The 22,879-nt window shown below is 45.1% G+C and overlaps 1 protein-coding gene and 1 long non-coding RNA gene across 3 annotated transcripts in view; one reads left to right on the top strand and one right to left on the bottom strand.

Moving 5' to 3' along the window:
• The first annotated feature begins 4,283 nt into the window (after positions 1-4,283).
• The window catches only part of Gipc2 (GIPC PDZ domain containing family member 2), a 70,599-nt gene continuing 52,003 nt past the window's right edge, over positions 4,284-22,879 (top strand). Inside the window, exon 1 of one of the 2 annotated variants that reach the window (XM_085677545.2) lies at positions 4,284-4,664. In XM_085677545.2, the coding sequence (XP_085533671.2) occupies positions 4,425-4,664 (240 nt within the window). In that variant the 5' untranslated portion in view covers positions 4,284-4,424. The remainder of the gene's footprint in view (positions 4,665-22,879) is intronic. The other variant, XM_048453590.3, reaches the window with a different exon arrangement.
• On the bottom strand, positions 10,316-20,794 carry LOC146891155 (uncharacterized). The gene is made up of 3 exons (XR_015735278.1): positions 20,636-20,794; positions 14,848-14,994; positions 10,316-10,604 (listed from the first exon to the last, which is right to left on the bottom strand). It is a non-coding gene; the product is annotated as an uncharacterized LOC146891155 (long non-coding RNA).

Below are 22,879 nucleotides of genomic sequence, written 5' to 3' on the forward strand. Positions count from 1 at the left end.
GCCTGATACTCCCAGTTGCATTTTATTAGTTCATCTTAGGCCACATCAAAGGGAAATCTAATTTGTTCAATTGTAATTATGGGTACCTATTATACATATAACACAATAAAAATTTAAACAGGACACTAAAAGGAAACATGAAATGCTTTCTACCATTGAGAACTGTCTAGTTACATTCAACAGTTCAGGTGCATGGGGAAAGTCAGGGTAAATAAACATAAAGACTCCACCAGGAGACTCTCAGACCTAATGAGCAGTTTCCAAAAAGCAGCAGGATATAATATCAACATACAAACCCCGGTAACCTTTCTATTTATAAGTGATGAAGACACCAAGAAAGAAATCAGGGAAAATTCCTCTTCACAGTAGCTTCAAGACAAACACCCCGCTCCAAACAAACAAAGTGGGAATAAACCAGCCCAAGGAGGGGAAAGGCAGAAGACAATGAAAGCTTTGGACACAGAAGACAGAAATTGAAAGAAGACACTAGAAGATGGAAAGACTTCCCTTGCTCATGGATTGACAGAATTAATATTGTGAGAATGGCTATATGACTGAAAACAATGTCTAGACTTCATGCAAATATCAATAAATCCTTTACAGTATTAAAAACCCCTATAATTTATATAGAAGCAGAAAAGATCCCAACTATCCAAAGCAATTCTTAAAGAACAATACCGAAGATGACACCATACCTGATCTTAAACTATACTACAGAGCCACAGTAACCAAAACAGCATGGCACTGGCCAAAGCAGGTGTCTAGACTAGTGAGACAGAACAGAGCTCCTGAAAATAAACCCACACAGCTACTGACATCCTTTTTATATTTGTGTGTGTGTTTACCTATCTTGTGTGTGGTAGGCTGGTATTGTACCGACTGAACTATATCCCCAGTCCTCCCAACACCAACATTTTACTCTGCTTCTTTTGGTATTTTATTAGTTAATCCTATATTACAGGTGTGGTAGCAAGCTCTGCTTTTCTAGCAATCCAGAGACTGAGACAGGAGGATTGTGAGTTAGAGGCAAAAAGAAAAGGAACACCCACCTTTTTCCCCTTAGAGGGTTTCTAAGGTTCATATTCCACGTTCCCAGATCCTCACAGTGCCCCGTCACACTCCCTATGATGACTTTTACCCTCGTGCTTTTAGTAAATCAGACTTCTCTGTCACTCTTAATGACAAATCCTCTAACTTTCGCTTGAACAGAGTGCACCATTTATTTAGACTTTTTTTGCTTATTACTTTTTTGTCTTTTAAAAATTATTATTATTATTATTATTATTTGTTACCTCCTCCCATTTCCCTTCCCCTCCCCACATTCTTCCTCCCCTTCCCTCTCCAGTCCAAAGAGCAGTCAGGGTTCCCTGCCCCATGGGAAGTCTAAGGTCCTCCCCCCTCCATTCAGCTCTAGGAAGGTGAGCATCCAAACAGACTAGGTTCCCACAAAGCCAGTACATGCAGTAGAATCAAAACCCAGTGCCATTGTTCTTGGCTTCTCAGTCAGCCCTCCTTGTCAGCCACGTTCAGAGAGTCCGGTTTGATCATATGCTCCATTAGTCCCAGTCTAGCTGACCTTGGTGAGTTCCCATTAGATCAGCCCCACCATCACAGTGGGTGGGTGCACCCCTCGCGGTCCTGACTTCCTTACTCATGTTCTCCCTCCTTCTTTATTACTTTAAAAAAAAAACTCACTATTTCTCTTACCTTGTTTAGCCTCAAACTTAAGATAGATCCTGCCTTAGCTTTTGAAGTGCTAGGCTTACAGGTGCTGCTACCACACCTGGCTTACCTCTTTTCTTATTAGGCTAAGACCAAATGATACTATTCGGTGCTGTATAAATCAGAATCAGAAAGGCAAATTCAAACGCGAAGATTATGTGGCAGAATCAGGTTCAGTCATTCAGATGAACCAGAATTTTCAATATGTTGACAATACGTGTGTGTGTGTGTGTGTGTGTGTGTGTGTGTGTGTGTTTGTGCATATGCGCATGCAACGGCTAGAAGTCAATGTCAGATGTTCTTCTCGGTTGCTTCCCACCTATTTCTTGAAGCAGGGTGTTTCACTGAACCAGAAGCTTGCCGATTTGTCTCCATTCTCTGCTTTCTTAGCACGGGGATTGCAAACCCATGCCACTGTGCCCCGTTTTCCCATGGGTCCTAGGAACTGAACTTGGTCCTCTTGCTTACACAGCAAACACTACCACCAGCTCCCTCTTCAGCTCCCAGGTCACAACCACAGACCCCTTCCTCTTCCTCCCACCAGAACATCTACTAACTTTATCTGGAGAAACATGGATTTTTCAGGGCTGGGTTTTCAGGAGAGGTGATGGGAAATGAAAAAAACTTCGTTTGACAGCCCAAAGATGCTTGAACTTGGACCGAAGTGCACACTGGGTCTATTCACTTTCGTGGAGGATGAAGGAAGAAAACACTCATTCGAACGAATGTGATGAGTTGGACACAGTCCTAGAGCTTCCGTAGACCATACCCTTCCTGTCGGACCGAACTGCAGATCACGTGGTTTGGGGCCAACACTATCTGTTGAACTGAGTTAGTGCAATCATTTGGGGGAGAGCACAGGGATGCGAGAGAACGGTTGGATAAGTCTGGGAAACACCCAGAAAGTGGCAACTCGGCAGAAGTGGAGGTGGGTCAAAGTCAAGGTGTGAAAACACCAGCGTGGCGCGGATCCCTCAAAGCTACTGGTGGGTAGACCGAAAGGGGTAATTAGTTAGGTGATGTAATGGGCTGACTGTACAGGTAGTGCAGTCTGCTCACAGGTAGGCTCTCAGCAAATGCTTCTTTGGAAAAGTACAGCCGCTGGAAGAAACACCAAGGATGGGAGAAGAATGTGTCGCTGACCGTCTGTGGTCCCAGGGGCTGAGGAAGAAATCCACAAGTACCTTAGAGGTAGCCAACCTTGGTCTGGGGAGATGGCGCCATGGGTAAAGTACTTGTGCCGGTGTGAGGACAGAGCTAGGAATCCCTAGAGCCCTTAGAAAGCCTGACACGGTAGACCGCGTGTCTGCTGTCCCAGCCCATCTATGGTGCAGTGGAAGGCGGAGAAGGGAGAAACCCCAGAAACTCTCGGGTCAAATGTCCTGGTGCGCTGGTGCGCATAGCAGCAGACAAGAGACCTTGTCTCCAATAAGGTGGCAGGTGAGGACTGGCACCCAAGGTTCTCTGAGCTCCACATACACACTTTCAGTTTACAGACGGATGTGTGCAGGAGTGTGCACACGCGCGCTCTCTCACACACATTTTTAAAAAGAGAGCCTTGAGTGTCGAAATCAGATGGGGTCAGATGCAAGATTGCTTCAGAGCTTAGAGACTGAGGTGGATAGAGTTACTGGCAAGGCATGGGTAGCTGAGGGGCACACATGTCTGAAGAGCAGGAGTGAGTTTCTCTGAGCATGCGCAACAATGAACTTGAGCGTGTTGAAAACCTAGGGGAGAAAGCCCTCTTTCCGAAATGAACAGGTCAAAGAGATGAGCTGAGGGCCTGGCTGAGGGGTTTGAACTGGACAGACTCTCAAAGTTGTGTGAGTTTCTTATGCAGGCGAGGAAGGGTGACTTCTGTATGAATGCCTATAGACAGACTGTGGTTACCTGAATGTGGCCAAATGCCACCTCTACTACAGTTTCCCCTTTAAAGTTACCCACAGAGTTATGAGCTTCCTTGTGGTGTTTCCATGCACGCAGGCCCTTGCTCTTTGTTCCTGTGTCTCTTCCTCCATGGCTCTCTTTCACATCATATGTACCCTGTCCTGGCTTCTCACAGTTTCCTTTCTGCTTGCATACCCCCCCCCCCCCACGTATAGATTCTATGTTGAGAAAGGAAAAACATGTAACATTTTCCTTTTGGCCTAATCTGCATAATGTAGAGGGCATAACATAATGTCTTCTTTCCATCTTTTAATTTTCCTGCAAATATTATAATTTATGAGACATTTAGTCTCTAGCCAAGGCTGGCCTCGAACTTGTGGCACTCACCCAGCCCCAGCCTTAATAGCATGGGCTACTGGCTCGAACCACTGTATCTAGCTGAAAGTCCAGATGATGAAAGGCAAGGCAGGGCCAACATGCTAGTTTTTTAGTTTCTTTGTAAGCATCCCCAGGCCTTCATAAAAATCAATTCTTTTTCACTCAGAGGAGGCCTGGGCGGAGGAGGGAGTTGGCCCGCCCTGCATAGCTTTCCCTCTGACCGAGCCACTGGAGAGCCGTGACTGCTTCGCTCAGGTGCCCTGTCCTGCACTGGGAGGGGGCCTGAAGCCTGCGCCGCCAGGCGGAAGCGTTGCTGCCATTGGCCCAGCAGCCGCTGTCACCTGTACGGAACCCAGGGCCGGAGCGCAAAGTCCGTTGTCCGGGGCCAACGAGCTGGCGCGGGCAGCACAGGTGGTCCAAGCCATCGGCCCTGCAAGATGCCGCTTGGACTGCGCGGAAAGAAGAAGTCGGCCAAGTCCAAGGAGATGGCGCGGCTGGTGGAGGGCGAGAGGTCGAGCGTTCGCGAGAGTGTCCCCGGACCCCCAGCTCCGGCACGCAAGCTGGTGTTCCACGCACAATTGGCACACGGCAGCGCCACGGGCCGACTGGAGGAGTTTTCCAGCATCCAGGAGCTCTATGCCAAGATCGCAGGCGTGTTTGAGATCGCGCCGTCCGAGGTAAGCGCAGGGAGCGCAGCCTGTCGGTAGCCCAAGCTGGTAGCGCAGTCCCCGAACCGCAAATCGCTTGCAGGGTGGGGTCGGTCCCCAGCGTCTCCAGAGAAGAGAGAACTCAAGGAAAAGGGCAGTCCTGGGGCCGGATGGAACTATCCGCTCAGGTTCGGATAGTGTGTCTCGGGGGTCGGGCGACTGAAACTTTCTTTTGTTAAGGAGTCGGCCGGCCGTAGACGAGTCTAGGTCCAATCGTTCAGGATAGGATGTGCGCCAGCACCTTCCGGGACTCAGATCTGTCTGGACAAATGAATGCGCTCCGTCGGACCTGAACTTTACTCTCAGGCGCTCTGTCATTAAGTTAAACTGGGAGTCTAACCAGAGATAAAGGGGAGGGAAAAAATTGGAATGGTTTCCTGGACACACCAGAGTAAAGGGGAAAGACGTCCTGGACCGTCCAAGGTGAAGTTCATTTTCCCCACCACTGCTTTTCTTAGCAGACCCAGAAAGAAATGCTTTGGTGGTAAAATATAAGGAATTAAAAACCTGGGTTGAAGCCGGGGAGTGGTGGCGCATGCCTTTAATCCCAGCACACGGGAGGCAGAGGCAGGCGGATCTCCGGATCAAGGCTCCAAAGCTACAGAGAAACCCTGTCTTGAAAAAAATCAAATCAAAACAAAACAACAACAACAACAAAAATCTGGTTGTTATTCCAAGGGAGGTACCTCAGAATATCAGCCAACTGTCTGACTAGCAAGTTTTCACGGAAGAGCTCAGTTTCATTTTTCCAAGGTATCTTTGAAAAGGGACCAAGAAAAATTCAGTGGAAGTATATGGGGCCTAGAACTTGACCAAGGTCCTATCTTGAACGTATTAGTTTATGAGAGTTTTTATTGACCCTTTATGTTTACCCAAATAGCTACCTGAAAATTCATTTGTGAGATAAATGTTTTGGAGCTTCGGTTAAAGCAAGAGACTCTTGAGTTCAAATTCCTGAACTCAGCAACCTGTGTTACCTCCCATTGGTAGGTAACCCCAGTGCCTAGGGAGACTGATTTCTGGCTTGAGTCAGCCTTGGCTACTGGGCGTGTTACAGGCTCCTGAGACAACTTGTCTCAGAAAAGGAGGCGGGGGAGGAGAAAGAATGAACAGAGTCAAGAAACAATTCTCAGAGCTGTCCTCTGGCTTTCACATTCACTTGCACACGTGAAAGCATTTTATTCACTCTTGTGTGAATGTGTGCGTCTGTGCACACACACATGCGTACACACACAGACATGCACACATTTTGTCTCTTTAGGAGTATGGACTTTTGTTGCTGTGGGCTTCCAGAAGTGGAGAGAGAGCAACTTTCAGTTGACATAGAGTGGCCTGCACAATCTGTAGTCGGAGGTTGCTTGTTCCGTCCCGGCTGCCCAGAACCAAAATAATCACACAGAAATTGTATTAATTAAAACACTGCTTGGCCTATTAGCTTATGCATATTTTTAGCTAGCTCTTACATCTTAAATTTTATAAAATATAAAATACTTCCATTATTTTATATTTTACCATGAGGCTCATGGATTATCCGTAAAGTTCCCTGGTGTCTGTCACCTTCGGCAGCGGCTACTTGGCATCTCACTGACTCCATTGCCGTCTCTCTATATCTTTTCCAGCCTAGCTATATTCTGTTAAGCCATTGGCCAAGAGCAGTTTCTTTATTAACCAATGGTATGCACAGCATACAGAAGGGAATCCCACATCACACATCTATTTTGTAATTAATTGTGTGTATGTTTTCTTTTTAAATTAGTTGTTTATTGGGTCTGTTTAAATGAAATTGAGATCAAGGTGAAGCTTCAGTAAGAAAGGGGTTATTTTTATTAAGTTTTGAGCTTCAACCGATTGTTTTATGTATGTGGATGTTCTGGGAGCCAGATTCCCTGGGACTGGAGTTACAGATGCTTGTGAGCTGCAATGTGGGTGCTGGAAATCAAACCAGGGCTGTCTGCAAGATCCACCAGGGCTCTTAGCCACTGAGCCATCTTTCCAGTCCCAAGAAAAGAGTTTTAAAAAGTGTAACTCTTGGTTCTTTCGGGGTTCCCAGGCTCAAGGACAAATCAGAAGCCTTTTTGTTAGCTGCTTATTTTAATAAAGGCTCACCAACACAACACCTCAGAGTCACTCCTTCCTTTAACCTTCCCAGATGAGGGAGGTGCCAGGCTTGCCAGATACAGTTGACTGTGGAGCCAGGTTCTAGTCCTGGGTGGCCCTGGCCAAGGCTGACTTCTGGAGTCAGACAGACCCGAGGAGTCTTTGCATAAACATAGCAGATTGCACTGGACGTGGTCAGCGCTCTGAGACGTGTAAATAATACCACTGATACGGGCCGGCTGACGTGCAAAGAGGTTGGGCCTTGACTAAGGTCATGTAGCTTGGGACCGAAAGAACAAGTTTTCTCTTTAAGCTTGGGTCCTCCGGTTCCCAAACTGCGGAATTTGTTAAGCTCTCTGCTATAGCCAGGGACTCCAGACTTAGTGTTTTACGTGAGCGTTTCCCTTATCACGTATCGGTCCATTATTCTTAGTCAACCTACTTCAGCCTAAAGAAGTAAGTATTACTGTGCTCTTGCTTCATGGAGAGGAAGTTAGGGCTTTGAGGTTCAGGTTCAAAACCACACTTGCCAAAGGGCAGAGCCCATGTGTAAGCCCATCTTTCTCCTGACCCCAAATTCTACAAAGCTGCATCGATAACCAGTTTTTCCAGTCTTTTAGCAACAGCTTGATAAACACAGTCTTTGTTTTCGGTCCCCGGTGCACTGATTTGCAAGATAAAATTCCAAGGCAAATAATAAGCATAAGGTGTTTCCATGTGCAAAGTCCACAAACTCATTTTTATAGCAGCAATGTGTATATTAGGGTGTTTATGTGAGGAACCAACATTAGTTCTCCATCTGGAGTATAAAAACCGAATGGTGGGTGAGATAGCTTCGTGGGTAAGGGCTGCTGCCAAGACTGACCCCTTGAGTTCTACCCTCAGAATCCACACAGTGGAGAGATAATGGGCTCTTGCAAGTTGTTTTCTGACCCCTATACTTGGACTGTGGTATAATGGCCACCCCCCGAAAGTGAATAAAAAAAAAAAACCCAGCCATGCATAATGAGAGCAATGAGTATATGCAGCACAGAGTATCGGTCACCTTCTCCTTCCTGGGAAGCAACTGTCTATTGAGGGCTCCTGGAGAGACAGAGTCCTGTCTTCGGTGGTGTAGCTACTTGGGAGTTGCCCGTACTTCAGTGGACAGCGCCACATCCGTGCTCAGGAAGGCAGCCCTAGTTAAACTCAAAGCGGTAGGAAAGTGGGAGGCGGGGCTTGGCAGGTGTTGGAGGAGGGGATAAGAGAGTGTGGGAGGAGAGTTTGACCAGATTGCGTTATTACACGTGCATGAAATTGTCAAGTAATACATTTATTTGTTCGTCATTGTCTAGTGTAAACACCCCAGTAGCTGACACAGAAACTGAAGTTGCTTAATGAAATCAAGATCACATCACACAGTTCTGTGACCTTCATGTCCATTGCACACACTCTCTGTACTAAGTAAACTAAAAACAAAACCGAAAATCTTCAGATGTGTGTTAAGAGGCTCGAGGGTCACAAGTTTGAGGCCAGCCTGGGCTACAGGGCAAGTCTGAATCAGTTTGCGCTACATACATGGCAAGATCCTGTCTCAATAAACAAAGCAAATGCTGGGAGGTGGTGGTCCATGTCTTTAACCCCCCCACACACGATGGGGAGGCAGAGGCAGGCAGGTCTTTGTGAGTTCAAGGCCAGTGTGGTCTACACAGCAAGTTTCAGCACAGCAGGGCTACACAGAGAAACCCTGTCTTGAAAAACAAAACAAAACAAAAAGCAAACAAAACAAAAACAACAACAAAAAACAAAAACCCAAAACCCCACAAACAGCAACAACAAAAAGTACACTACAGGAATTCCGTTCCCTTCCCTGTTATCTAACGAGGAACATGGTGCTGTGCCCTTGCTTTTTGAGATGTTAGTGTAAACAAAACAAGAATCTCCCAAATTCAGAGAACGGCATAGACAGTGAACTCAGAAGCCTCCTGACTCTGGATTAGCGGCGCAGGGACAGGAGTGGCATTGGACCAAGAGCTACGCTCCTTCCTGGGGGGAGGAAGGAGTCTGAGGTCGGACGAGGCAGATGCAGGCGAGCTTTCAGACACTCCTATATGCTCAGCTGTGCTAGGCATGCAGTGGGCGGCGTGGCCGCTCTGTTCTCACTGGGTCTTGTCTCACTGTATAGTTGGACCGAGTGCGCCTCTGAGAAGTTAAGCAGCTTTCCCAGAATCCGTAGGCTCACAGGAGCCAAGGCTTGATTTCAGTTTCCTGGTTCCAATTGTTTACATAGAAGCTGGGAAGTTCTTAGTAATTGCGCTCAAATTCTAAATACAAATCCAGGAAAACTGTTTTTTTGAGACAGGGTTTCATTATGTAGCCCTGGCTGATCTGCAATTTGGCATGTAGACCAGGATGGCCTTGAATCCACAGAGATCTGCCTGTCTATGCCTCCTGAGTGCTGGGGTTAAATGTGTATGCCACCATGCCTAAAAATTAAAATCAAATGTTTATTTCTTAAATTTTTGTGTGTATGGATGTGAGCCTACATGTATGTATGTGTGCAGTGCCCTGGGAACCCAGAAAGCACATCAGATCTCCTGGGGCTGTAGTTATGGATGGTTGTAAGCCTCCATGTAGCTGCTGGGATTTGAACCTGGGTCCTTTGTAAGGGCGGCCAGTGTTCTTAACCACTGAGCCATATCTCCAGCCAAGAAAAACCTTTTAAGCAAATAATTTTTCAACTCAGACACAAAGATACTTGTTGCCCTTGTACCTAAAAGATGTTGTATTAGTCATTAGGAAAATGCAAGTCAAAACACCATGAGATCAATTACCAAATTTAGAATTGTTCTCATTAAGAAAAGAAGCAACAGGGTTGGCAGTTTGGCTTAGTGGTAAAACCCTTGCCTTACAAACCTGGTGACTTGGAACCATATCAAGAGGGAAAAATCAACTCTGCAAAATTGTCCTCTGACCTACACATGTGCCATCTGGCATATACATACTCTTTTTATCACACACACACACACACACACACACACACACACACACACACACACACGCAAGCACGCACGCACTTACAGAAACTACAATAGTAAACAAAACCAAGCGCTGGGCAGGGGGTGGAAGGAGAGCAGGAACCCTATGTGTGGCTGGTGGGAGAGTAAGCTAGGGCAGCTACTAGAGTAAATATTACAAAAGCTAAAGCTGGACCGCCGTCGAATCAAACTGTCCTGCTTCTGGGTAATGGCTCAAAAGCATTTTTCATCAGCGTGCCATAGAGGTACCTACACAGCCGTGTGTATTGTTGCACTGTTTCTAGTAACTGAGCTATGACAGCGGCTTAGGTGTCTATCAGCTTATGGATGGACAGAGGAAATTATATACGTATGTGTGTGCACGTATGCATAATACATGCATACGTGCACACACACTTAATGGAGTTTTATTCAACTATAAAGAAGAACGCAATTATGTCGTTTGAAGGAAAACAGAACAGTTGTAGATAAGCATATTGAGTGAAAGAAACCAGACTCAGACAAATATTGCAGATTTTCACATATATATGTATATATATATGGTAGATTACATAAGATGTATGTGTACATATATAACAACATATGTATATGTCATGAAAGTAGACCCAAGGCTGTGGGAAAAGGAAGGGTCCTTATAGGATGGAGTGTGTATGAGTAGTGAACACAGTCAAAGCACATGATATTTTTGAATGAAATCATCTCTAGGGAATTTGTCACAATGCACAGCAAACATATGCAAAACCAAGAAGATGCTGCCGTGAGCTGACTGTTGTGGGTGTCGGCTGTCTCGTGGTCCCTGGAGGAGGAAGGGAAGAAAGCCTGTGAACTGCTTTGCATTTGTTACTGATGTTGGCTGGGTACAGACGATTGTGATCATTACATAGAAACAGATGGCCAATTATGCAAAAAGCCTCTTGCTGATGCTTCCCCCCAACAACTAAATGAGCAATTCAGTAAAAAGAAAGAGAGAGAAAGAGAAAAAAGTAAGTAATTGACACTAAAAGGCTGGTTAACCCATTGCACACATGAAGGATATCTCTTCAGAAAGTCAAATGACTTTTTTTTTCATTTTCTGTTGTGTGTGCGTACATATGTTGGAGAATGGATGGTGTGTGTTGTGCATGTGGGTGGTATGGTGGGTGTGTGGTATGGTGTTTGTATGTGGGTGGTATATGTATGTGTATGTAGATGTGTGTGATATGGTGTGTGTGGTTAGGTGTGTGTGGGGGGGGTATGGTGTGTGTATGTGGTATGTGTGTGTGTATAGTATGTGTGTGTATGTAGATGTGTGTAGTACGCTGTGTGGGTGTGTGTGGTATGGTATGTGTGTGTGGTGTGTGTGTGTATGTAGATGTGTGTGGTATGGTGTGTGTGTGTGTAGAGCTGTGTGGTATATGTACACATGTTTGGCTCATGTACATGAGAGTGTGCACATGTTCGAATATAGAAGGCAGAGCAGAATTGGAGGTGTCTTCCTCTGTTCTCTGCCTTATTGCTTTGAGACAGAGCTACTCACTGAATCTGACCATCTCCTCTGCACTGAGGCTGACTGACCAGTGGGATCTTGGGATCTTTCCATCTTTGTCCCAAAACATTGGGTTCATAGGCATGCATAGCTATACTCAACATTTTACACATGTGTTAATTTGAACTCAGGTCCTCAGGCTTGTCCAAGCACTCTTAACCACTCAGCCATTTCCCCAGTCCTGAAAGTATTTAAAAATATTCGGGTTACATAAAGGAACTGAGTCATTGTGGCTGTCGCTCTTGAGCGTGGTGGTTATACATTTTGTTGAAGAGGCATTTTGAATATTTAACTACTGTAACTGTTCAGCAAGTAGGTGGTGGCTGTTACGTCTTCTAAATCCTTATCATGAGGAAAGACTCAGGAGCAAGTCGTACGCTGGAATGTGGTTAGAAGTTTGTATATCCAGAAACCAGAACCTCAGACTCAGTTTCTTTACAGGGCTCAGGAATTATTTCTGTGGTCTTGATTATACAGCTCAGTGATCTCCCTCACCCAAAGTGCTTGTGACCAGGGTGTTTCAATGTAACTGGAGGCTTCTCTCCTGCCCACCAGTTCCTGAATAACCACTTTCAAGTTTAATATTAATTACAAACTGTTTGGTCTATTAGCTCAGGCTTATTATTAACTAGCTCTTACAACCTAAATTCGCTCATTTCTATTATTCTATATTTTGCTATGGGACTCATGACTTGTTACCTCACATCTTGCTTCTCCAGCAGCTGCCGGCATCTCCCTGACGCCACCTTCTTTCTCCCTGTCTTTCTGCTTGGATTTCCCACCTGGCTCTATTCTGCCTGATTATTGGCCAAATCATCTTCTTTATTAACCAGTGGTAATAAGACATTTTCAGAGCATACAGAAGGGCATCCCACACCATTTCAGACTTTTAAAAAATATTTTGTAATATTTGCATATGCATAATGGAATGTCTTGGGGAAAGAACCTAAGTCTAAACAGAAAACTAACTTCTGTTTTATGCATACTTTATAACACACAGCAAAATTAATTTTCTGCTTTGTATTCACCTTATACACAGCCTGAATGTGATTTTATACACCACTCTGAGTGTATGCCCAGGTTTTGTCTGTGTCCTGTCACCTGAGGTCAGGTGTGAAATTGGTGGAATTTTATACTCGTGCCAGGTGGACACTTAAAAAGTTTCAGGTTTGGCAACATTTTGGCTTAGAGAGAGGCAACCTTTATCAGTTTGTGTAGTTAGGTGCCCAGTGGCTCACTGAATGAGTGAGTGACCCATCTAGCGGTCGGTTCTCTCCTGGCAGACACACAAACATACGTCAAGTCAGTGCCATTGCCCTTTGAGATGGAGGTCTCACTCTGCTGCACAGACTTGCCTCTAACTCCTGGCTTCAGTCAGTTGTCTGTCGGGTAGCTAGGACCGTGGACATGTGTCTTCATGTCAGGCCCAAACCACAACGTGATTTTAAAATCTAAAGCTTTCTACTTCCAATTGTGTCATTACCAATGTTAAAGGGGAAACAGCCAGTGCTCTTCCCATGGCGTTTGTTCCCATCTCTGGAGCCTGTTCTCGCCTCCACCTTCTTGAGGAAGGGTCTCTCTTTCTCTGCCGCCACATGTACTTCAGACCCACCCTCTTCTTCTTTCCCGTGTTAAGCATCTTCATTTTATTTTGACATCAACGTGAAAGGCAAGGAGGCAAAAACTAAAAATGGACTAGGAATGGAGGCACATGCTTGCAGTCTTGGGGCTCAGAAGACTATATCAGGAGAATCACAGCTTTGAAATCAATATAAGGCTGAATAGTGAGTTCTAGGTTAGCCTGGGCTGTATAGCGAGATCCTGTCTCAAAAATGAATCCTATAAACAAAACAAAGCAAAACAACCTCCCTGAACAACAACAAAACCCAACAAAAACAACAGCTGCCTAGAGGGCTCACTATGGAAACGTGTCTGGTGTTAGGCAAGCATGAGGCTTCTTCACCTCCGTAATGCAGACCCACCATCTTCTGACTGGTTGCCCAGTGTTACCTCCCATCTCCCTGTAGGAAGCCTGGGATCACAGACACACTTCAGGCTTTGATTAGGAGGCTCCCGAGATGGGACTCAGGTCATCAGGGACTCGGGGCAGGGCTTTCACTCACTGAGTCACATTCTCATCCTGTGCTCCCCTCTCTTAAACTTATCATTCCTGTTTCTCCTGTATAGCCAAACTCGGTCAGAGCTTCTGTCTCTAATGGAATGCAGTTCCTATCTTATTCTGGGTTCAAAATCCCCCTTGGCGTCTCATCTTATTCTAAAGAAAAGCCAGAATACGATGAAGTCCAGGCCCCGTGTTCTCTACGCCATTGTTCCTTCTGCCCTAGCCAGCCTGGCAGTGTGGTTGGTCCTTGAATGCTGGAGGCCCCCCGAGGGCTTTTGCGGGACTGTTGGCTTTAACCGGGTTCTTCTAGGAGCTGTGCCTCTTGGCAAGACTGACCTTGATCCATATACACAGAACCCTCTAATTACTGCCTTGCTTAGTTTCCCTCCACTCCATTCTACTGTCCTAACTGTACGACTTTACTTCTTGTCCTGTGCCCCCGTTAGAAACAGAATAAAAGCCCCACAAGGACAAGATCTTTCATTTTCTGTTTCCTGATACCACTCCAAGGGCCTAAAAGCTGTACCTGACCTGAAACATCCTTGGAAATTTTGTTTTGCATCTTACGTTTTTTGAGTCAGGTGCTATGCAGCCCAAGGTATCCTCAAACTCAAAGCAATTCTCCTTCCTCAGCCTCATGAGTGCTGGGAGTACAGGTGTGTGCCACCATGCCCAATTTATGATATTCCGGAGACTGAATCCAAGGTTTTGTGCATGCTAGGTAAGCACTCTACCAACCAAACTATATCCCCAGCTCCGTGGTTTCATACTTATTATTAAAAATATATTTGTTAAATAAAAGAATCGTCACAAATTTAGTGTTTAAATTCTGCATCATTAGCATTAAAGCTTTAGTACTGATAATTAATGTAGGTAATAACTTTTTATATTGGATGGGGGACGAGTGACTGTCCTCAGTGGGGAAAATGAGAAACATTTTATCTTTAACCTTTTTCTTTATTTCTAATTTAAATCTTTGTGTGTGTGTGTGTGCACATGTATGTGTAAATGTGAGTGTATGACATGCACATGAGCACGTGGGTGCACACGCACCTTCGTGTGCAATGCAGAAGCAGTGGGGGATGCTGGGTGTTTCCTTTTATTGTTTTCCAGTTCTTGCCTTGAGACTTGGTGTCACTGAACTGGAAGCTTGCTGTTTAGGCTAGGCCGACTGGCCACCCAGCTTCCAGGATCTGCCTGTCTCTGTCCCGCAGTGCTGGTGTTACAGACACACATGGCCATGCCCAACTGGGGAGTCAAATTCAGGTTCTCATGCTTGCACATCTCCCTTTACTATATCTAAAAAAATGGTATGTATTTAAGGTGTAAAACACAGCATTTGATGGATGTATATGGTGCAAATATGGCAGTCAAGCTTATTAGCATATTCACCGTAAGTGGTGGCATTCACAGCTGTTTGTGTGTAGAGTCACTTGCTAGGTGGTTTCCAGCATACGGGGAGCTGCGGGGAGATGCCTTCCAGGCTTAGGAGCACTTTCCTTTCTCAGCTCTTTGGCACCAGCGCCAGGCTGTGGAGTTCTGGAGAATACAAAATGTTCTTCAGTCTTTACTATTTCCCAGTGACACAGAAAACAGGCAGGTAGAGCTGCTCTTGACCTGACTCATACGTGTGAACTCCAGGAAGACCGGGACAGCTGGGACTCACAGGCTCTCCCACCCCCAGTGACAGGATGGCCACAGAATGGCAGGACTTGGAATTTGGAATTAATGTTCCTGTTGATTTCTGAGGACAATGAAGTAAGCCCAGCAGAGTGTGAGGGAGAAGCGTAGCTGACGCTCAGGAGGTACTCACGGTAGCTTCGGCAGCTTCCTGTTGCGCAGAAACAGCCCCTTCAGAGTGGCTGTGAGGTAAAATCACCACAAGACTACAATGTTTCTTCCTGATAAACCGCTTTATTAAGGTCCATGGTTCTAAGATCAACACTGTCCTGAGCATCAGGGCAAACTTATGCTTTGACGTCCTTGCCCCCAATCACTAAACCTAAAACCTTCCAATCATCATTCTTTCCATCCTGTCTTTTTCCTTTTTCTCTTTCTTCCTTTCCACTTGTTTCTACTTTTATTTTTTTTTGTTTATTCTTTGACAGTTTTATATATGTGTATTGTGGAGTTTGATCAGATTCACTCACCATCACCCTGTCTGGTTCCCTGCCGTTTCTGCTGTGAACCCTTCTTCCCGACAAGCCCCCCCACTTTCATGTCCTCTTTGTTTGGACCCAGTGAGTTTTGTTAGGGTTGCTTTCATGGAGCATGAGTGGGGAGGTATTTAATGGAGCATGGGAGACTTTCTAGTAGTTACGCTATTGAAGAAAAATGACTCTCCACCTCCAGCAATCATTAATTCTCAATAACTCTTAGTTAGCCAAATACTGTCTTACAGACACAGGCACACTTGTACATGTATATGGGGCCAGAGGTCAGCCTTGGGTGACGGTCCTCGGGTCTTGTCCATTTCAGTTTTTGAGATGGGGTCTCTTACTAACTTGGAGCCCAACAGACTGGATGTGATTGAGCCCCAAGACTCACCTGCCTCTATTGCCCTTGCACTGGGGTTTACACGGGCACAGTACCATGTATACTTTTTATTTATTTATGTGCACGCAGATGCCTGTGGAGGCCAAAGAGGGCATTAGAACCTGTGGAGCTGGAGTTAGGGGTTGTTGTGAGCTGCCCAAACTGGGTGACAATGATCAGTCCTTGTCAAGAGAAGGGAGAGCTCTTAACCATTGAGCCATCTCTCCAGCACCACCCTCCCACCCCAGTTTAAAGCGTGGGTTATTAAAACATGAACTGAACTCAGGCCTTCATGCTTGCAAGGCAAGTGCCTGAGCTATTCCTTCATATATTCAAGTCCAAGACCCTAAAGCTCCCCTTGGAATACAGTCTCCAGGAAGTTTTCTCATTTATAGTTTATCATATGTAGCAATGAACACTGGGGTAGAATTCCTGGTGGTCTTTGGACAGGCTTTACTGGTGGTTGTCACTGCTGGATCAGTGATGTGTGTGTATGAAAGAGACACCCTGAGTTTGGTTTCCCTCACTCCACCCATTTTCTGTTCTAATACTCCAATTCTTTGATATTTTCAATCTTCAGGGCTTCTGATTGCTTCTATGTACCTTCCACCAACCAAGGTATCTTCCCACTACCTCCTGCGTCTTCCCCTGCAGTTCCTGCTCCCATCACATTCTCTTTACATTTCAGACTTTTTAGTTCAGAGCTCATGTATCCCAAGCTGGTCTTACAGTGCAGGCAGGCGAGGATGACCTTGAACTTGGGACCAGCTTGCCTCCACCTCCCCAGTGCCGGGTTATAGGTGCGATCCACCACGCTCAGGCTGTGTGAATCCAAGGTGTCGTGCACGTTAGTCAACTGAGTAACATCTCCAACCCCACACTTGATAATCTTTGAGCATTTTATCCCAGTTCTGCCAAGGACCGTTCCCATGGGCCTGCCCATCTTGAAAGCAACAAGTGCACACTGCACCCCATGGCATCGGCACCATGAGTTACATTCAGTGACTTCTCTCTCTCTCTTCCTTAGAGCAGGGCTGTTTGAAAAAAAAAAATCTAGTTTCTTAAGTCCCCAGATAACAGTTAGGTACTCCGTTAACCTTTGCTAAATAAACGTACATGGTGGATACGGTGAAGCAAAGTTGGCGGTTAGACCGCGGTGGGACTGGCGGCTCCTAGGGAGTGTGTGGCTTTATTCTTCAGGCCAGGAAGCTGCAGAAATGCTCGACTCCTGTTCTACAGGTAGAGCTTAATCAACCATGTGTTTGCTCTGTTTCCTTTATAAATAACGTTTGGTTTGCTGGTATTGCTGGATTTGTGCTGTGTTGCCGGAGAATTTAGGAATGTTCAACAATCACTTCATGTGCTTAGTGTTCCCCTTTGAGGCTACGTTTCGTTGTCATGTGAAACTTCAGGAAAATGACTCATTTTGAGAAGGAAAAGGGGAGGGCTGCTGAGCCGGCTCAGTGGGTAAAGGCGCCTGTGGCCAGGCCTGGCCGCCTGAGTTCCATACCTGGGGTCCAAACTCTGGATAGAACTGTATACAGCAAGTTGTTCTCCGATGCCATGTTCCCACTGTGGTACATGCTCATATGTACACACACACGCAAATACATGAATAAAAGGCAAAGAACAAAAAGAAGTTCAGAGATGAGTGTATGCTCTTGAGCTGGGCAGACTAGCCTGAAGGAGCTGCTTGGGTGGTGGGCCCCTTACTTCTGCTCATCTGGAGTAGGTAGTAGGTGTGTTATGTGTGAGAGAGAGAGACACTCGGATAATCTGGGGCAGTTTGTCTGTGTGCCTGTGTCTCTCCGGGCTGCTGTCCTAGACAAACTGTCCTAGTCCCAGTGGCTAATAAGCTCCTTTCTAGGGCTGGGTGATGGCTCAGTAGGTATAGCATCTGCTCTGCCAGTATGAGGACCTGACTTAAGATTTCCGGAGGCTGGGTGTGGAGCGAGTATAATCCCAGTGCTCCCGTGGAAAGACAGAAGAGGAGAATCCCTGCAGACTTTAGGGCTAGTTGTCCTGGTGAACAGTGAATGAGAGACCCTGCCTCAAACAAGTGAGGACTGACACCTGAGACTTTTCTCCGACTTCCATCTGTCCTCCATTTGTATTTTAATAAATGAAACTTGCCTGAAGATCAGAGAGTAAAACAGCCACCATGATCAGTCTTACAGACCAGGCAGTGGTAACACACACCTTTAATCCCAGTAGCCATACTAGTTTGCCATAGAAATGGGGCAGTAGTGGTGCACGCCTTTAACCCCAGCCCTAGAGAGGAATATAAAATGGGAGGAGACAGTTCTTAGATGCAGTCTCATTCTGAGTGAGATTCCTAGAGGCAGGATCGCCATTTCAGACTGCGGTAAAGGTAAGAGCCAGTGGGCTGGCTGTTTTCCTTTTCTGTTGGGGGCCAGCCTCCACAAAATATACTTTTTTTTCAGAGCGGAGGCATGGGAATTTAGAACTATAGTAAAGAATACAAAGACGCAAACTAAAATAATAAAATGCAGAAACATGTAGGATAGTATTGGGAGGGAATTTTTCAGTGAGCACTGAAAATTTTACCCGTGTTTAGTTTCCAACTGGTTAATATACCCCTGACCCCAAAAGGTAGGAGTAAGACAAAGGACTTCATTAACATACCAACTGAAAGTCTACAGTCACCAAGCCCCAGACTCATGCCCCAGACCAAAAATTCCCTGGGTGGAATCCCAAGTTATTTCCATAAAGGGAACTGGAACTTAGTTGGATCCTTAGACTTTTGTTTTAAGTAGGAACAAAATACTTCCCTATTCCAGGAACACAAGGTCTGGCAACTAGCCACACCTGTTGACAATAACCTTGAGAGAGCAGAACTCTCTGTTTTACAACTAGGTGGGACTTTTGTCTGAGATGGAAGCACAGTAATCTTGAAGGAATTAGAAACTCCCAAACTCTCTCACCTTTGGCATCTTTGGGCCTCCACACTTTTCTGATCTTCAGGTTTAACCTCAATTTCAGTCTATGTGTTTTTGTTAATTGTGCTACACAATGTGATGCCACTCTCTCCACACTTTAACAAGGAAGCTAGTTAGAAGCACACTGAACCCCTGCTCTGCCCAGTTGGTAGTGGCAGGAGAGAAATCTAAGATGATAAAGGCCTGGGAGGAGAAGCCACTGGGAGCTCACAGCGTCCTAGGGGCTAACATCCCCCTCCCCATGCATTAAGAGAACTGCTATTGTGTCATCAAGGAGGAGTCAAATTTTAATGATTGCTAAGAAATCTGTGTGTCTCCTGGAAGGTTCTTGTGCTCTCTGTCTCCTGAGGAGAAAGTCCTGAGCTCGCCAAGGGTTTTCCTTGAAACTAATTATTCAGAGAAGAGTAACTAATTAACAAATACCTTTGAGCTAGACAGGAGAAAGGCGGAGAAGAGGTGGCTACTCTGTGTTAGGATTAAAAAAAAAGATGAAATAGAACAACAAAATAAAAATCAAAGTTAGTTAGGAACTTGCATGGTGTTAGGAACTCTTGCACGGTGTGCTGAGTGTCTGGGTGTTAAATGTATAGCTGGAAGTCAAAGCTTGGACTTGGCTGACACCAGCGAGGTCCTGAAGTAGATTGGTGCTGCCTAGACAGACGTGTCTCATTCTTTAAAAATGTCATGTTATTAAAACATCTTAAATGCCATATTCTGTAGATCTCTGAAGTGTTTGAAGACCACCTGTCTATCTAAAATATATTTCTGTTTGACCCTGAAAACATAACAGTAACATGACTATAAGTTTGAGTGTAATAGGTGACTAACTACTAACCTGCACTTCTCTATTGGCCTACAAGGTCCTGCAGTTTTCTGGATATCTAACTGGAAGGGATTTAGAACTTGTTGGTGGCAGGATGTGTCTGACCCTCTGTTAGTGGCTGAGTGGGCTAAGAACTCAAGCACTGAGAAAATATCATTGTTGTGTGTATAAAAACGTCCCTGGAGATAGAGTGCCTGTAGAGCAACATGCCCAACTGTTTTCTTTTGGTGGCTGACACCCAGGATCCACAGCGCAGTTTGTAAAAGTAACAGGTTACTAAGTTACAGTGTTAAAGTGGCCTTGGAGGGATACATAGTATCAGAGCTAAGGAGATAGTGATTCTGTATCATTGTTACAATGATTCACACATTAGTGTGTCACTTTCATGCAGTGGTGGCCGTTTGGTCTGTGTTAGAGCTGTTTCCTTCCTGTTCCAGGGTCAGTTCTGATTCAGCCTCCCCAAATTCTCCTCATTTGGACAACAGTTCACGGTTCTGGTTGTAGTTAGGATGTTCCCAGTCCCTGTTACTTGATTGTCTGTATTTTTTGTATTTACCACTTCCAAGCTTGATTTTTCTGTCTGTGTAAATGGGGGCGGGATACACACACTAAGAAACAGGAAGCACATGACTGCTGTTGAGTTAACACATGCTCTCTTGTAGAAAGGAGTTGTGGGCAGGCCTGCTTTTCATCCTGCCCGGCTCCTGCACAGCTAGCTTAGTCCCAGAAATAACAACACACAAATTGTATTCATTTAAGCACTGCCTGGCCCATTATCTCTAGAGAGTTAGTTACTGACTAACTCTCATATCTTGATTAACCCATTTCTAATAATCTGTAGCACCACGAGGTGGTGGCTTACCGGAAAAGATTCAGCATGTCTGACCTGGTGGCTGGCTCCATGGCGTCTGCCTCATAGCCCTCTTCCCAGCATTCTATTCTGTTTACTCCGCCTACCTAATTTTCTGTCCTATCAAAGGGCCAAGGCAGTCTCTTTATTGACCAATGAAAATAACACAATAGACAGATAACCCTCCTCCATCACTCTCTGATCCAATGTGATGATTCCTTCCAGAACCTCTAGAAATTGTTGTGATTCACCGTGGAGGCAAATGGAGCTCACAGCACAAGTGAAGTGTGCAAGACAGGGCAGGGCAATGTTTTGTTTTGTTTTTTCTTTTTATCCCTTTATGAGGAAAGTAAAAATTCAGACTAGTAAATTTTTTACATTTGGAGCACAATTTTTATTTGATAATTCTTCTTATTGTATTCAGTATGTTCAAGTTTAAGTTTTGCCTTTTTGTTTAGAAAAAAAGTGAGATATGTTAGGAATAGTATTTTTTTAATTGTTTTTATTGAGCTATGTGTTTTTCTCCACTCCCCTCTTTTCCTTTCCCCTCCCCTTCTATTCTCTTCCATGGTCTCCATACTCTCAATTTACTCAGGAGATCTTGTCTTTTTCTACTTTCCATGTAGATTAGATCCTTGAATGTCTCTCTCTTAGCGTCCTCTTTGTTGTCTAGGTTCTCTGGGATTATGAATTGTAGGCTGTTTTTTCTTTGCTTTATGCCTAAAAGTCACTTATGAGTGAGTTCATATGATATTTGTCTTTCTGGGTCTGGGTTACCTCACTCAATATGGTACATTCTAGATCCATTCATTTGCAGAACAATGTTTTGATCCCAAGTGTCTGTCCAAATCCAAAGTTCACTCCCTCTTCCTTTTCTCTCCAAACAACACAAGGTCTTGTTATGTAGTCTGACTTGGCTAGAAATCTCTATGTAGCCCAAACTGGTCTCAAAATCACATCCTCCTCCTGTGTGCCTTCCTCCAAAGCCAGTGTTCTCTCTTTCCTTTATATAATGATTCTTCTTTCTTCAGTAGACAGGATCTCTCTACGTAGTTCTGGCTGTTCTGTAACCTACTAGGTAGACCAGGCTGGCCTTAAACTCACAAATATCTACCTGGTTCTGACTCTAAAGTACTGGAATGGAGTAATTCAGTGTGAACCTCCCAAATGTTGGGATTACAGATATGGACCACCATGCTCAGCTTTCTTTGTCTTTATATGCGACATTTAAACCTTTTAAATTGACTATGGGGTTGTGGTGTGTGTGTGTGTGCGCGCACGCTATGATATAAAGGTCAAAGGACAACTCTCAGGAGTTGATTCTCTTTCCACTGCATATTCCAGGGACTGAACCCAGGCCTTGTATGGCAAGTGCCCTTACCTGCTGAACCATTTTGCTGGCCCATGATATATTTTTTTTTAAATTTAGTTTTATGTTTATTGGTGTTTTGTCTGCATGTATGCCTGTGCACTGTGTGTGCATCTGGTACTCAGAAAGGTCAGAAGAAGGCTGAGAGTCCCTTGCAATGGAGTTACAGGCAGTTGTGAGCTGCCACGTGGATGCTGAGAATCTGGAAGAGCAGCCAATGCTCTTAGCTTCTAAACGATTGCTCTAGCCTCCTTCGAAAATTTAAAGTAGAGAAGGGCCAAGTAATATTTGTGAACAGTCAAAATTATTGCAAAAGAACAACACCAGGAGCTGACTGAAATACTTGTTAAAAAGTAAATAATATGGGTAGGGTTCTGTTAGTGACTTCATTTTCTCAAACGAACGATGCTTGGTGAGCATTTGCATGAAGCAAATGGGTCTTTGATTTGCATGGTCACTGTGGTCCAGGAGAACTCAGAACAAAGAGTTCTAACTTCCCTTGTGACACAGAATTAGAGTCTGGGCTTAAGTGAATGTGTTCCCCACCTTCTCAGCGTGAATATCTACTAGGACACTTGAAACTTATTTGGAATGTTACCCATTTCTTCACCAAGCCAGGAGGTTCATGTGGCATCTCTGAGCCCTTCCAAACCTCCTGCAAATGCCAGCATCACATGCTCCTCGTGGCAACCAGGAGCTCTCACAGTTTCACCCATTTCCTTAGAGGTTGGTGCCACCCACCTCTACCCACGGCCGTTGTTTGACTCTCAGCTTCTTCAGGTGCTGTTCTCCACCGGGAGGACAGGAGGAGACCATTGCTGGGTTTAGGCTTTTAGAATCAATCGTATGGAATGTTTTGGTTTTTCTCTAGATGCTGGAAATAGGAA

The sequence above is a fragment of the Myodes glareolus genome, chromosome 17 (assembly GCF_982192425.1).
Source record: "Myodes glareolus chromosome 17, mMyoGla1.1, whole genome shotgun sequence".
NCBI lineage: Eukaryota > Metazoa > Chordata > Mammalia > Rodentia > Cricetidae > Myodes > Myodes glareolus.